Source organism: Erythrolamprus reginae, chromosome 2 (assembly GCF_031021105.1).
Source record: "Erythrolamprus reginae isolate rEryReg1 chromosome 2, rEryReg1.hap1, whole genome shotgun sequence".
NCBI lineage: Eukaryota > Metazoa > Chordata > Lepidosauria > Squamata > Dipsadidae > Erythrolamprus > Erythrolamprus reginae.
Window position 1 is genome coordinate 136164095 of NC_091951.1, and position 15753 is coordinate 136179847.

The 15753-nt window shown below is 40.7% G+C and overlaps 1 protein-coding gene across 4 annotated transcripts in view; it reads left to right on the forward strand.

Annotated features, from left to right (window-relative positions):
* The window catches only part of HOOK2 (hook microtubule tethering protein 2), a 38263-nt gene extending 23270 nt beyond the window's left edge, over window positions 1-14993 (forward strand). Inside the window, exons 12-23 of one of the 4 annotated variants that reach the window (XM_070739498.1) lie at window positions 204-314; window positions 808-895; window positions 2066-2135; window positions 3258-3395; window positions 4941-5028; window positions 6594-6628; window positions 6845-6927; window positions 7305-7417; window positions 8663-8770; window positions 12563-12622; window positions 12849-12920; window positions 13735-14993. In XM_070739498.1, the coding sequence (XP_070595599.1) occupies window positions 204-314; window positions 808-895; window positions 2066-2135; window positions 3258-3395; window positions 4941-5028; window positions 6594-6628; window positions 6845-6927; window positions 7305-7417; window positions 8663-8770; window positions 12563-12622; window positions 12849-12920; window positions 13735-13872 (1104 nt within the window). In that variant the 3' untranslated portion in view covers window positions 13873-14993. The remainder of the gene's footprint in view (window positions 1-203; window positions 315-807; window positions 896-2065; window positions 2136-3257; window positions 3396-4940; window positions 5029-6593; window positions 6629-6844; window positions 6928-7304; window positions 7418-8662; window positions 8771-12562; window positions 12623-12848; window positions 12921-13734) is intronic. The other 3 variants (XM_070739499.1, XM_070739500.1, XM_070739502.1) reach the window with 3 other exon arrangements.
* The last annotated feature ends 760 nt before the right edge of the window (window positions 14994-15753 follow it).

Here is a 15753-nt window from a genome sequence, read left to right on the forward strand (position 1 = left end):
CTGCTACTGCTTTGGGGGCAGAACAGTTGTCACAATTGCAGCTTTTATGATCAGGATGGTTTTCAGCACATAAAAAGCATTTAAGGCAGACATAATCACGATTGGGGAAAACGGGCTGACCTCCTCTGCAAAACGGAAAAGAAAGAGGATAAAACGGAAGAGACCTCCCTCCACAAGCAGATCTCCCTTCTTCTCCTACTCAGGTGCAAGAGCTCCACAGCAAACATGGGGAGGAAGCCTTGAAGGCAGAGAAATGGCAATTTGAGTATAAAAATCTGAAGGAGAAATTCGAAGCGCTGGTAAAAGAAAAGGAGGTAATGCAGAATTGCTACTCAGGCTGGGTATTCCTCCCCTTGGCGGGGTGGCAAGGATAGAGAAATCTGGAGGGAAGGGGTGCCTTGTCAGGCTGGGTCTGTTGTATCTTCAGGAAGTAATTAAGGGGCTGATGTTTTAAATAATTTTTAAGGGAGTGTGACAGGATGGGTCCCTACCAGTGCGATCTGATTCACATGCTCCTGTAGTGGCCCATGGATGATGCAATTTTGGTGCGATGGATCTGGTGCAGTCTTTGCCAATCTGTGCACGCCACCATCTATTTTGGGGGGGGGGGGTGTTGCAATTTTTTGCCATTCTGAGCCTGTGTGGAAGTAAAATCGTCCCTCTAAGCATGCGCAGAAGTAAAATCGCGCAAGGGGACACGTGAGCATAGCAAGCAAACGTGCGTGAAACGTCGTGATGCGCCACCAGTAGGAAAAGTTGAGAGGAGCCCGCCCCTGGAGTGTGATGTTAAAAGAGTATTTCCCACAGAGGCTGATTGAAGAGCGGGAGGCCCTGCGGGAAGCCAATGAGGAGCTGCGATGTGCTCAGGTGCAGCAGAAATTCCTAAACCGAGCTGGTGAGTTGGGAGAAAAGCTTCCTCTCCGAGGTTCTCCATATTACTCCGGAAGGGAAGCAGACTCTTGAACAGTTCCAAATCACCGTGAAGGGAGGGAATCTGCCCTCATGTTGGCTTGATGTGCAGGATCAATAACTCATAAAATGGCTTGTTCAGTTTCAGCTTTGTTTTAGGGATCAGCAATTGTGGCCTATAAACTATATAATTAATGTTTTAGCATGCATGATTCAACCAGTAATGGTTTATTCAGTAAATTTAGTAAAGTGTAATCTATTTACTACATCACTCAAGTATTCGAAGAGAGAATCCTGTTGTATCTGCAGTGAACAAGGTGGGATATTTACATTAGGAGGTGTCTTGAGAGTGAGATTAGCATTTAGGGGCATTTAGGGAAGTGTGGACAAGTATTACTGAATTAAGCCATTTTTTTCTGGATACGTTTAACATTATAGCGTCAATTAAGAGCCGAGGTGGAGCAGTGATTAGAATGCAGTACTGCAGGCTAACTCACTGCTGACACCTGGAGTTCAATCCAGACTGGCTCAAAGTTGACTTAGCAGCCTTTCATCCTTCCGAGATTGGTAAAATGAGGAGCCAGATTGTTGGGGGCAATATGCTGACTCTGTAAACCGCTTAAGAGAGGCTGTAAAGCGCTGTGGAGTCTAAGCTTAATAGCTAATGTGATTGCTATAAATTAATCAAACCAAAGGATAAATTCACTAAACCAGTGTTTCCCAACCTTGGCACCTTGAAGATATTTGGACTTCAACTCCCAGAATTCCCCAGCCAGCATTTGCTGGCTGGGGAATTCTGGGAGTTGAAGTCCAAATATCTTCAAGGTGCCAAGGTTGGGAAACACTGCACTAAACAACAAGAACAAGGTAGCTAACCAAGTTTTGCTAACATGCGGATGTGGCAATTTAGTTCTTTGCATGTTGTATTAGATGACCAACTTAAATGAACTTTGTATTTCCTCCTCCTTGCCCATTCTGAGAAACCTACATTAAAGCAGTCTTGGCATTGCTACACTATGTAACCTCACAGATATCGATGTACTGTAGTGTATGTTGGTCAAGTGTATAAGGTTGAACTTTTAACGGTAATTGACAATACCCCTCCCCAATGCTTATTAAAAAGCAACATCTAATATTTCTTCCCTTTCTATTGCAGATGCTATATTGGAAGACATTTCTTCACCAATGGATAATTTAGCGGCTGAAATCATGCCAGCAGAATTAAAGTAAAATGCTGGGTTTTTTGTTATATAAAGTGTGTGTGTGTGTGTGTGTGTGTTTGTGTGTGTGTGAATGATTGTTTAATCCATCCTGGTATCTTTTGATGGTCATGGTTTTAATGATGATTATTAACAAGGATAATATTAAAATAAACTTTACCAAATTGGGGACTTTTTGTTTGAAATAAGAGCAAATGCCTCCAGATCGTAGTGAGGTTTAGAGGTTTAACATTATTAATTCATTAGAATTGGCTTTTCCCATCAGCCAAAGAAGTACATTAGCGGCACTAGAAGGATTCACAGTGGGATGTAGTTCAGATGAATTGAATGTATTCTTCCTGGTGCAGTGAATGAGGAGCAGATGTTTTCTGACTTGCTTTCCAACCTAGGGCAGGTGGTCCTTGTTTAGAGACCACAACTGAAACCAACAACTTTGTTGTTAAGTGAAGTAGTCACTAAATGATCCCACTTCGTCTTTACTTTACAGACCTGCCAAGGTTGTAAATGCAAGTATTGGTGGTAAAATTACTTTTTCACCACAGCTGTAAATGGCCCCTAAACAAAGCAGTCAGTAAGTGAAGATTATAGTACCTGTTGATCCCAAGGATGTCTGTCATTAATTCCTTGGTCATCGTGGCCCTCTGTCACAGTATGAATTTTTGCTAGTTAGAAACATAGAAACATAGAAGTCTGACGGCAGAAAAAGACCTCATGGTCCATCTAGTCTGCCCTTATACTATTTTCTGTATTTTATCTTAGGATGGATATATGTTTATCCCAGGCATGTTTAAATTCAGTTACTGTGGATTTATCTACCACGTCTGCTGGAAGTTTGTTCCAAGGATCTACTACTCTTTCAGTAAAATAATATTTTCTCATGTTGCTTTTGATGAGAATGCATTCAAATGCATTTTAGAAAGCAATATAATAATATACTGTATTTTGCTTTCTGCTGTCATCAGGTCATGAGGAATTGAAAGCAGGTGGATCCTTGAAAGCAATAACCTGGAATAAGAGGGTTCAATAAGGATTGTTCAATTTTTCTCCCTTGGGCCAGAATTCTAGATCAATCTGGTCTTGTTTCTTCAGTCATCCTGATATTGGGGTTTGTTTGTTTTTTATTCCCAGGGAGACCATTGTACGGCTGCAGCACGAGAATAAGATGTTATGTGCTCAGGAGGTATCCTACCGACAGCAACAGGCTGAATTGCAAGGACTCCTGGAAGAATCAAACCGCAGTAAAAACCAGTTAGAAGCACAGCAAAGGTATTATTATTATTATTATTATTATTATTATTATTATTATTATTATTATTATTTATTAGATTTGTATGCCGCCCCTCTCTGTATGAAGGAGAGGTGGAAAGTTTCTCATTCCCTGCAAGGAAATCTTAATTTTGCTTATTTAATCCTGGATAGAGATTGAAGAAATTTTCATTCTTTATTATTTGTAGGGAAGCCATCATACCATATAGGGCAAGGGTGTCAAACTTGTGGCATCATGTCAGTGTCACTTGACGTATTGTGACTTTTCTCCCCTTCGCTAAACCTGGCCTGGGTGTGGCATCCTGCCCGCGGGCCCCAAGTATGACAGCCCTGATATAGGGGGTTTCCATTACGTATGTTAAGCTTTCTCAAATTGGCAGTCGGTTTTAACATAGTGTTTGATGTTACTTTGTCCTGGTTAGTGAAGCTCATTGATGTTGGGCTATTATTTTAATCCTGCCGAACAACGTTTTAGTGTTTATATATAAATAAGGGTTGGGTGGTCTTGAGCTCAAGCATCCTGTGCCTGATGCAGTATGAACATACTGTTAGTGAATTACCTTATACTACTTACATTTTTTTAAATAGCAATTGACGATTTTCTCTGCATGGGAGTCATTAAGAAATGGTAAACAGCCTTGGCTATTTTGTTTCTTTCATTCACCCTGCTCTCATCCATACACCACAAACTCAAAAAAAAATGCAGCTGGGAATTACATAGAATTATAACAATAGAATAGAATAGAATGGAATAGAATAGAATAGAATTATTTATTGACCAACTGTGATTGGACACATAAGGAATTTGTCATTGGTGCATGTGCTCCATGAATTATAATGCCTTTGCATATAATGCCTTATAATTCAAGATCTCAAAAGATTTCTAAGCAATGCAGCAGTGCTTTTGTAACTTAAGAATATGAATGTTTATAATTGCAGACTAGATAGAGGAACTAAAGTCCTGAGTTGCACAGGGCTGCTTTGGTAGTTTTCTGCAGCTGGGAGAAGGCTTGATAAAAGATCTTAGCAGTTTCAGAAACCACCATGAATCATGGAAGTTTGAAAGCTCCACTATTTCATGATAGTAAATTCTTCTTGGATGAAAGAAGAATTTACTATCATAAAATAGTGGAGCATTCAAACTTTACTTGGGCAATCTTCTGGTTGCACAAAACTGAGGATTGGGAATTGAATTGAGTTTTTTTCAGGTCTGACATTTAACCAGTTATAGGATCATTTGAGGTTCAGTCATCTTCCCATGATTGGTTTAGTTTTGGCCTAAATATGATGTACAAAATTATTTGTTCAATATGGTATGGTTAAGTGAGCCATGCTTTTGCCATAATATGTGAAGATTTCGTCTGAATTTGATAAAAGTTACCTTGCTATTGGAAATGCAGTCAGAGAGGCTTAATATATGCAAGAAGGCTTCTTTCTGGAAAGTGGGCACAGAACCAAAAACTTAAAATGCAAAAGAAGAAGATGGTTTTGATGCTTTTACATTACTGGGCTTTCTCAGCATGATATCTTGATTTTTCTGTCTAGGCTGAGCCAGCAACAGATCTTTGATCTTAAGGCTCAAGTGGACGAGCTGCAGCGTACACTCCAAGAACAAGGAAGCAAAGCAGAAGATGTGAGTTTCTCTGAAAATTGGGCTTAGAACATCTTAAGTGGGCCTTGCAGAAGGCTGTTCAAGAAAAAATTCATAGACGTTGATATTCCATCCATTCCCTGCATCAGTGCTGAATTCCCTACAGAATTAGTAGTAATGAGATTGGCATCATCCATATACCATCTATTTTTTTAAAGTGTGTCCCATAATCCATCAACTGATTCTGGGTTGAATTTTGAAATATAGGTTTGGGGCAACTGTATATTTCCTGTTTATCTCTGCCAGGTGCCTCAGAACAAATGGAAATCTAAATCTTAAAATTGTGGATACTTTCCATGGTTTTTTTTAAAATAGATGACATAGGGGTTTTTTTTCTTCTCCTGATTACATATGGCCGCGATCCGTGACATATAGAAGGCTGGCTTATACAATTTTAAAGTTATTTAAACTGTAGTTTCAAGTGGCCCCATTGGACAAAGAGTGCTATTTAGCTAGGATTATACCTGCCTGGATATTGTGTTGATATCCTTGCTGTCCTTTTCCCCTATCTTGTCTTGGAATCCAGCATGATCCCTTTGGCAGATCTGTTTTTTGCCTGGGTCCCCAGATACCCAAACAACTTTACTAATAGCCCTCTCTTTCTCCCCTCTGACTTGCTGGCTGTCCTGCCTAGGCCATTGTAAGTACTTGCATATTCCATATTTGCTCCCATAATCTGTACTTTGTTCTTAAAATGAACTGTTGTTTTTGTTCTGCCAGAGGTTATTTGTGTGTGTGTGTGTGTCTTAACAAGGGGTAGTTATTTGGGTCCATACTAAGCACTTATATGGTCTGCTTAAAGTTATTAGGAACTTAATGTTTGAAATGGGATTAGAAAGATATTTGGCTTGTTTGCTCCTTACACATCTTTGAACTCAGCCTAGACTTATTATACAATCATGGCTTTATGAAGTTAAAAGGAGACTCCAATAAGTGTTAACTTGGGCTTCCAAGAGAGAGACAAAATCTGAATGTCCTGAACAATAAATGTAAATTAGTTGTTCCAGTTTACACACTGATAATCTAAAAGGTACCAATATATTACTATATGTATGATAAAATATCTTTGAGGAGTTGCAGCTTCCCTTACCCAGTTAGTAACTATTTCAGGTACTTACAGGAATTCTGTGTTGAACAACAGAATATATTCATTCACATTGCAAATTCTGTCTGTTGGCTTTTGTACTGCCGCTTAAAGGATCTGATGTCTGTGGAACTGAATGGAACTCTTCAGCTTTGTCTTCAATAACATAATTGAATTTTGGAGCATCCCATCCTTTTTTTTTTTTTTTTGTTTGGCTCATAAATCTGTACTTACACCTAGTCTTGCCAACATCCAATCAAGGTAAATCTTTCAAAGCCAGTGAATATATACAACACGTTTCCTGAACACTATGGAAGTACATAGATTTTAACCTCTGATGCCATATATGCTGAGGGTGGCACTACTCCTTCTAATGAGCAACGAGAAAATGGTAAATTGTTCCAGTCTGGCTTTCTCAGCATGAACACAAATCTGAGCACTCGTTCTCTTTTTTTCTCTTTAGTCTTCCCTATTGCAGAAGAAACTGGAAGAGCACCTGTAAGTGATTCTATTCTGTGTTTTAAAGTGGGGTTGGAAAAAGAATTCTCTATAAAGCTTAAGTACATAGTAGGATTGTAGTAAAGCCTCTAGCAGTACTGTTTGAGTCATTACTGATTGAAATACATTTCCAAAGCAGAGTCTCTTGACTTGCTGGCTGTCATTCTCAAAACCAAGTTGTGTAACAAATTCCCATTTGTTTCATCCTCTAACCAGAGAGAAATTGCACGAGGCCCATGCAGAGCTTCAGAAGAAGAAGGAATGCATTGATGAGCTGGAGCCCAAAGTAGACAGCAGCAGTAAGTGATTGAAAGTTGGTCCCACTGTTTTAAATGCAGAAAAGATTGGCTTAATCTTTCTGGACTGTAGCATGAAAAGAGGTGCTCTATAACTGGGATGAAATTCTCAGTTGAGATACCTGAAAGTCCTGACATCTGGAACACAAATGTCTCTCTTTCCTATCTCACCACAAACTTCCAAGCAGGAAACTATAGATAATCGCATCTCTTCTCCATAGAGGCTGGAGCTAGCATCTAGGCATGGGTTGTCGTTTTCCGTTCATCCAATAGGACAGAGTCTTTTTTTACTCATTATTCCCATGCCTAGATGCTATCTTGTCTTTCGTACGAGAAGAGGCGTATCAGGTAAAACCAACGCACCTTCTCTTTTTCAACAGCTGCCAGGAAAATTGATGAACTTCAGCAGACATTGAAGAAAAAGGATGAAGATATGAGAGTAATGGAGGAGCGGTATAAGCGCTACATGGATAAAGCCTGCACAGTAAGCAAGGTCTTTGTACATGCCCTGTTACATTTGAAGATAATAAACACTGTACAGTGACACCTCGTCTTACAAACGCCTCGTCATACAAACTTTTCGAGATACAAACCCGAGGTTTAAGATTTTTTTGCCTCTTCTTACAAACTATTTTCACCTTACAAACCCACTGCCGCCGCTGGGATGGCCCACCTCCGGACTTCCGTTGCCAGCGAAGCACCCGTTTTTGTGCTGCTGGGATTCCCCTGAGGCTCCCCTCCATGGGAAACACCACCTCCGGACTTCCATTGCCAGTGAAGTGCTCATTTTTGCGATACTGAGATTCCCCTGCTGGGATTCCCCTGCAGCATCGCAAAAACACAGAAGTCCAGAGGTGGGGTTTCCTATGGAGGGGAGCCTCAGGGGAATCCCAGCAGCACAAAAACGGGCGCTTCGGCTGGCAAAAGGGGTGAATTTTGGGCTTGCACGCATTAATCGCTTTTCCATTGATTCCTGTGGGAAACACTGTTTTGTCTTACAAACTTTTCACCTTACGAACCTCATCCCGGAACCAATTAAGTTTGTAAGACAAGGTATCACTGTATTTATTAAATCTCGGGGACTTGCTGGCTTCATCTCTATTACCAAAGCAAGATATATTTCAGTTAAGATTTGTTAACGTCATAAGAGGCTGTCTTTTAGTTAAGCAAAGTAGTTCTGAATTGCCTGACTAATTCTTGGTTTGTTTATCTCCTGTTTCTTTTGTCATTATCTTAGTGTGGTATCCCCAATGTCCTAAGAGCAGTAAAGGACCATTTACTCTGTAGGGTGTTTTTTTTAAGGCACTTGAGAGTTTTTATCTTTCTTACCTGTGTGCATTTTTCTGAGGGGGAAAGGAGATTTCTCAATTTGTCTTGTACTTATTAAAGAGTTAGGGAGAATTATATGATTGCTAGGGATGGGGAAAAAGAGTAAGAAAAGGCAGTAGGGTGCTCTATTTTCAGGTTGCTTTGATCTTGCAGGTCCATGAGTTTTTAAAAAAAAACTTAGACAAGTAATAGTATATGTGTGTCAGGATTCTAAGTCAAACAACAACAAAAAACCCCACCTACTAATCATGAGTTAGCACATATATGAACCAGGCCAATAACTTTGTGAATATGCTGTTTGGTAATGATGGCGATTCAGATCAGGAATATTGTTTCTGAGCTTTTCTAGTATCTCCTCCACGTTCTCAGAGATTTAATAATGATGGCAGAGGTTTCACTTCTTCCACAGGTCATCAAGAAGCTAGACCCCAAGCAACAGCCTCACGTAGTTCCTTTGGAGATTCAGGCATTGAAAAACCAGCTGCAAGAAAAAGATAAGAAAATAAGCCACCTAGAGGTGAGGCTCTCTTCCTTTGTTAAGGACAGGGTAAGCAACTTTTCCTTGGCTGGGATCCCATTTAAATATTTTTGGATGGGTGGTGTGATGGGTGATATATGATCAGTGGGACCAGGACTTATGGGATTGTTTCCTAGATTTGATAAAAAGTTAGCGAGAAACCTTTAATTGTTTCAAGATACATCATACTTACTGATATGTAATTCAGTGGTGTGAAATAGTTCACACTACTTTTTATTAATTTTTATTCAGGTTAGCTATATAACTAGTTTTCTGGAAGTGGGGTAAATGGTGTCCTCAGCTATCACAAAGGAAGGACTTGAGGGCTTGTGTCTTCTGGACTCGGATGGCCAACCCTGATTAAGGATCATAATTGCAGCCTTCCGTATACATTGACTACATTCATATTCTGCACTAAATGTTAATATTTTTTTCAGTCTTGGCTTAGTATGGGTGTCGGTAACCCATGACTCTCGAGCTGCCTGTGGCTCTTTGACCCCTCCCCTGTGGCTCCCTGCCGACCTGGTCAAGCAACCCCTCTGGCCCAAGACACTGACCAAACTGTCTGTGGCCAAAACCAACCTCACTGACACAGGGTCTAACAGGGTGGGAATGGGATCCGGGAGGAGGGTAAGATGGAAAGGGGACAGGTCTGCAGCTGACGAGTGAGAACAAGCTGCTGTGGCGGCTTCACCAAAGACAACCTTCCTCCTCCTCCTCACACAACCCCTGGCTTGCTGTTACAGGGCCAGGAAGACGCACACGAGCTGGAGATACCCTCAAGCGAGTGGCTGGGCTCGGCCAAAGTGCAGTGAAGCCCCGTGGAGTGGGTGGGTTGACTGGCTGACAGACGAGCCTCTTTGGTGAGCGTGCTCTGGCTTTCTCCAAGGCTGATCCCCGGGATTGGCATACGAGGTTTGGTGGGGCCAATCCCCTTTTCACACTGCCCTGAACTTCTTTATTTCTCCAGTGGAGTCGATTGATAAGCATCCTCTGGGTGGTGAAAGTCCCCTGTGCAAGATTTTAAAGTCATCTGGAGGACACTTTTCAATCAACACCGCCACCAGCTCTGGTCACTTGAGGTTATCCTTACTCATGCACACCCTCCTGGCCCCACCACAGCCAGCCAAGGCATCGTGCGAGCAGAAGGAGGAAGAGAAAGGTTGTCTTCAGCAAAGCCACCACTGCAGCTCATACTCGCTTCTCAGCCAGCCCAGATCCCTAAAAAGTTGCTAAGAAGAAGGAAAAGGAGTAGCAAAGAGCCCCAAGGAGAGCTCGCCAGGTCAGCCTAGCCTCAGCTTTCCGAGAGAGAGAGAGAAAGAGAAAGAAGAGACACAGAGAGAAGGGTGGGGGGGAGAGAGAGAAATGAATGATGGAGGGAGAGGAAAAAGAGTAATAATTGAGAGAGAAGGGGGAAAGGACTGGAGGGAGAGAATGAGGGAGGGAAAAGAGGGAAACTAAAGGGAGAGAAGGAAGAGAGAAAGGAATAAAGGAAACAGGAAGAGAAGGAGAGGAAAAACAAATGAGAGGGAGGGAGGGAGAGAGAGAGAGAGAGAGAGATCCATTTCCCACAGAAGACATGGGGAGCCACAAAATCTGTGTAGATATGGCTGGGGGCTCATGTGACTGGGTGGGAGTGACTTTGAGTTAGCCACGCCCACCCAGGTTTTGTGTCTTCTGTGGGAAACTGTTCCAAATGGCTCTTTTAATGTTTAAGGTTGCAGACTCCTGGCTTAGTATGACATGCGAATAAATAAACCATGATTTGCTGAGTACACCAATCTCATATTGCATAGAAAGAGTGTTTTGTTCAGAGAACTGCATCAGGTTGCATACTTAAATTACCTAAACATTTTAGAAATTGCATAGCTTTTTCTTCCTGGCCTCCTGTGGTAATTTACAGTAATAATTTTATATGGAAAGATCAAACATTATACTATCCACAACTACAACGTGGTAGTTATGGATAGTATTGAGAATGGATTTATTAAATAGAATAGAATAGAATTTTTATTGGCAAAGTGTGATTGGACACACAAGGAATTTGTCTTGGTGCATATGCTCTCAGCGTACATAAAATAAAATATACATTTGTCAAGAATCATGTGGTACGACACTTAATGATTGTCATAGGGGTCAAATAAGCAATGAAGAAGCAATATTAATAAAAATCTTAGGATATAAGCAACAAGTTATACAGTCAACATGGGAGGAAATGGGTGATAGGAATGATAAGAAAAACTAGTAGAATAGAAGTGCAGATTTAGTAGAAAGTCTGACAGTGTTGAGGGAATTATTTGTTTAGTAGAGTGATGGCGTTCAGAAAAAATCTGTTCTTTTGTCTAGTTGTCTTGGTGTGCAGTGCTCTGTAGCGACATTTTGAGGGTAGGAGTTGAAACAGTTTGTGTCCAGGATGTGAAGGGTCAGTAAATATTTTCCCCGCCCTCTTTTTGACTTGTGCAGTATACAGGTCCTCAATGGAAGGCAGGTTGGCAGCAATTGCTTTTTCTGCAGTTCTGGATTGTCCTCTGAAGTCTGTGTCGGTCCTGTTGGGTTGCAGCACCAATGTTTTAGTCATGGATAGTATAATGTTTGAACTTTCCATAGAGAAAGTTGTTTTGTCCATCTCACTTGACTCCCTCTGGGCATGTGTATAGCACACAGTGACTCCTTTCTGCCCTGTGAACTTCCCAGTCTCACTTCCCTGAAGCAATGAGCCTGATGTGACTATGAAAGTAACAGAGGTCTATTGCAGATGTCTTACCAGACTGTTAATTCTTTTAAATCTGTGTGACTTGTCTCGCTGTCTTCTTTATAGTTCATGAAACTGCTTTTTCTAGTAAGCTTCTTCTTTTTTAATTGGCAGAGTAGGAATCTGCTGCAAAATTGAAGAAATGTGCTTTCCATCACACCCATTTGTTTAAGCTGGTCTTAAAATGCCTTAGTATAGCAACAGATTAATATATGCACTGTATATGACTATGTACTAAGGACCTCTTCATTAGAAACTAGTTGAACCAAGCCAAATAGCACTGTCTGGAATGATGAAGACTTTTAAAAATGCAGACCAGGATCTGACGAAAACTCTGCTAACATTCTGTTGGTCAATCAGGGATTTGGTTTAGTTTGGCTTTTTTACTGTGACTATTCACTTTCTCAAATTTAATTGTGCTCAGGAATAAATTTAAGTTGATCAGAGTTTTTGATCGATGGGATCCTGAACAGCCCACATTCTTTGAGGCAATCACAAATGTTGGGACTGCCTCCCCCCACTCCACATACAAACACACACACACACACGTGATCAGGGCATGTGAAGCGTATAATCCCTTCTCAGTCTGCTTTGCTGGTTCTTTTGTTTTTTCTCTGTTTCTCATGGGTTGTTTTTTTCCCCCCTTCGCCCTATCCTGCTGTTTTCAGAGGCCCACTTTGTATTAGAGTCATTCTTCTGTTGCTTTGGATATAGTCTTTCCCAATCATCTTCAGCGTTTTTATGACATCGGGGGATCATTTTTTTCTTCCCTTTTCTCCCCTTCCTGAATTGAGCTTGGTAGAATATTGTGAGAGAAAGTACTGCAACTACTTAAATTGAAGGCCAAAGGGGTGCTTTAAAGCAGTATTTTTCAAAACTGTCTTCCTTTGGAACCCTGAGCTTCTGCATAAATCTGAGGATTCCTTGAGAGACTAAGGGCAAAAAGAAATTCGTTTGGGATGCATTCAATTTTCTGACATTTTTGTTTTGATCAGGCATTTTGGGGGAATTATTTTTTAACTGAAAAGCTTGCTTTGAAGGGAGCCGTCTTAAAAGATCTGATGGACTTGAATCCCCCTGCAGTTGCTGAAAGAAGAGAGGTATGTATAGGTGCCCTTCATCCTGTGAGTCTCACTTAGTTATACCAGGGAGTTAAAAAGAGTTTCCATCTGTTTAGGGCACACCATTTGGGAAAGTGTTTTATAACATTTGAAGGGTTTGTTTTATTTAAGCTTATCTATAATGTTCCCAGCTGCCCTGACATTCTTTGGTGTGGAAGGGATTGTATTCTATTCTATTCTCTTTCTGTTTCTCTCATTTGATTAGTCTGATTTTGAGAAGACAAAATCTCAGCAGGAGCAAGAAGAAAAACTCATCATCACTGCCTGGTATAATATGGTGAGTTTGACCTGGGTTTGAGAAACAGCAAGAGCCTGAATGATATCTAGTAGCAGCAGCAATAGACTCAAAACACTCACTGCATAGAAGCAGTTTATCCTCATGTTTTCATTGACACTCAGATTACTATCCCAGAATTTTTAGTGATCTCCTAGCTAGCCAATCCAGAGTTTGCTCGACGAAAAATGTAAAGGAAAGTTACATTATTTTGACGTTATGGGGGTATGTAGGATATTATTAACTTGAAAGAGAACATTACATTTAATAAGATCAAGAGTTCTCCTAACCTCTTGTCATTTCTAAAGTGTAAATTCTATCATACATGTATAGCAATTAGGGAGGGATTTAAAAAATAATGACTTAGTTTGCAAGCAACAGGCAATTCTGAGAGACAAATCTTAAAATCAAAGGGAACTTGTATGATTTTCCATTTTTGGGAGATTTGAGCTCATGTGAAAATAAATTTGTTTTTCTTGATGTAAAATGAGGACTCCGATTGTTGGAGGCAATCTGCTGACTCTGTAAACTGCTTAGAGAGAGCTATGAAGCACTGTGAAGCAGTATCTAAGTGCTATCACTATAACTATTTAACTTAGATGCCAGTTGAACAGTTAACATTTAATTGGCCCTTCCGCAGTGTAAGGAGCTTATACATTGTTACATGCTGATTCCGGTCTAGCTTTCAGCAGCACTGAATATTATTAAACACCTGGGCTGTGCGATGTATTTAACATTTTCTTCAATTCAAAAGAATGTTAGAGAATTGTTATCCAAGTGCATGACAGTGCAAGTCAATTCTTTTCCCCTGTTATAGGGCCTAACGCTGCACCAACGAGCTACAGAAAAGCGATCATCCAATCCTCCAACGGTCCAATCCTTCTTGGCGCAGCAACGATTGGCCACCAATACTCGTCGGGGTCACCTGAGCCGAACCCAGCCCTTGTTGCTTTGATACAGAAGAGTGGTCTTACAGATTGTGATCTGGAAAAACTGTTTAGTGCATGTGTGCTTTGAGTTTAGCCAAAAGGGAGGGTTCCGTTTGAGCTCTTATTCTCTGTGCAGTGGTGTCTGTTTGGGAATTCCAGCCTCCGTCCATATTTCTGAAAGTAATTTCCTGCTGCTCAAGAGTCCTCCTTCACTGAGCTTTTTGCCTCTAAAGCCAGATGAATGTGGCACGGGTCAGCCAAAGATGGACTTTTCTCAGTAAATCTAAACTTACCTGACTTTTCTTTCACTACACACTGCTGGGGGCTGTTGTAAAACAAGTCTCCTGGAGAAGTGCTCTTCACCACTACTTGGTCACCACTCCTCTTGCATTTTACACGACGCGTGGCATTTGTGTAGCCTTGTAAATGTGCCATGTTAAAAGCTTATTTCATGCTGCAGGGAGGATGTTTTAAATTTCTGGTAGATTGGATATCTTTTGCTTACAATGAGGATGCAGGCCCATCTTGAGAATTGAATGAGGTAATAGCTCTGAATGTGGACTTTTGGTTAAGGCTTGAGTCCTATGACAGCTAGTAACAGCTTCCCCTTCCATTGTGGCCGCACCTAAAGCTCATCAGATATAGCTTTGCTTAATGGTTACCTTCCAAGAAGGGATTAGTGCAGAAAAAACACAAGTTGAATCTCTATAAATACTACCTAGGTACAGACTTAAAGAAAGGGAAAGCTTGCAGTCCTGCCCATGAACCATTTCAGTGTATTCCTATAACTATACTGTTTAAATAGCAATATTTAGAGTCTGGTGCTTTTTCTTAACAAAAAAAATATCTTGTTTTATTCCGTTAGTATGCCTTGTCTAATTTTAGGTCATCCTTCCATCCTGGGAGTTGTAAGAAGCTGTTTCCTTTTAAAGTTTGTTCTTTAAACTTTGTTTTTATTTTATTAGTCAATATAGGTTTATTGCTGTAAATTATACATTTTGTAAAGCGATTGGTTCATCTAGGCAGACCTCTGCCTTTTTATTTTTCTATTGGACAGAAATCTGGCATGCAGTGATGCAGGGGTTCGGGTGGGGGAGAGTATATGTCTGTAGAATCTTTTCATTACAAATAAAAGCTCTAAAATGTTCTTTGTCGTATTATTGCTCTAGTAGTGCTGATGTTCCAAAGGCTAACTTCTTATATAGGTGGCACAGTGGTTAGAATACAGTACTGCAGGCTACTTCTGCTGACTACAATTTGGCAGATCAAATCTCACCAGGCTCAGGGTTGACTCAGTCTTCCATCCTTCCAAGTTGAATAAAATGGGGACTCAGATTGTTGGGGGCAATAGGCTAACTCTAAAACTGCTATAGCCGACTTGGATATAAATGACCTACTCCAGTATGAGGATATAGTTTTAAAACTCAAGGGTTCTTAAAATCAGGTTTTATTTTATTTGCTATTCCAGAGTTTAAACACAATCAAACTATATGTATTTAATTCATTAATTTCTCTCTTCAAGAAACAATGCTAAATATGTGAAAATAGGAAAAGCACCTAAGCCTGATGGGTATTCTTATAGAGTATGAGCACTCCTACTCTCGTAGTCTTGGGGCAATACAACTGTATTGCCCCAAGACTACAAGAGTAGGAGTCCTCAACCCCTGGATTATGGACTACATGAATGATGGCGAACCTTTTTTTCCCTCGGGTGCCGAAAGCGCATGCGTGCACACTATCGTGTCTGCATGAGTGTCCACACCAAGGGGTGGGCAGCAGGCAGGACAGGGTGGAATGCAGTTCTACCAGTGGAAATTTATTTATTTATTTATTGGATTTGTATGCCATCCCTTTCCGAGGACTCGGGCCAGCTCACAACATAAATGAAAGCTGTGTGCCCAGCTCCA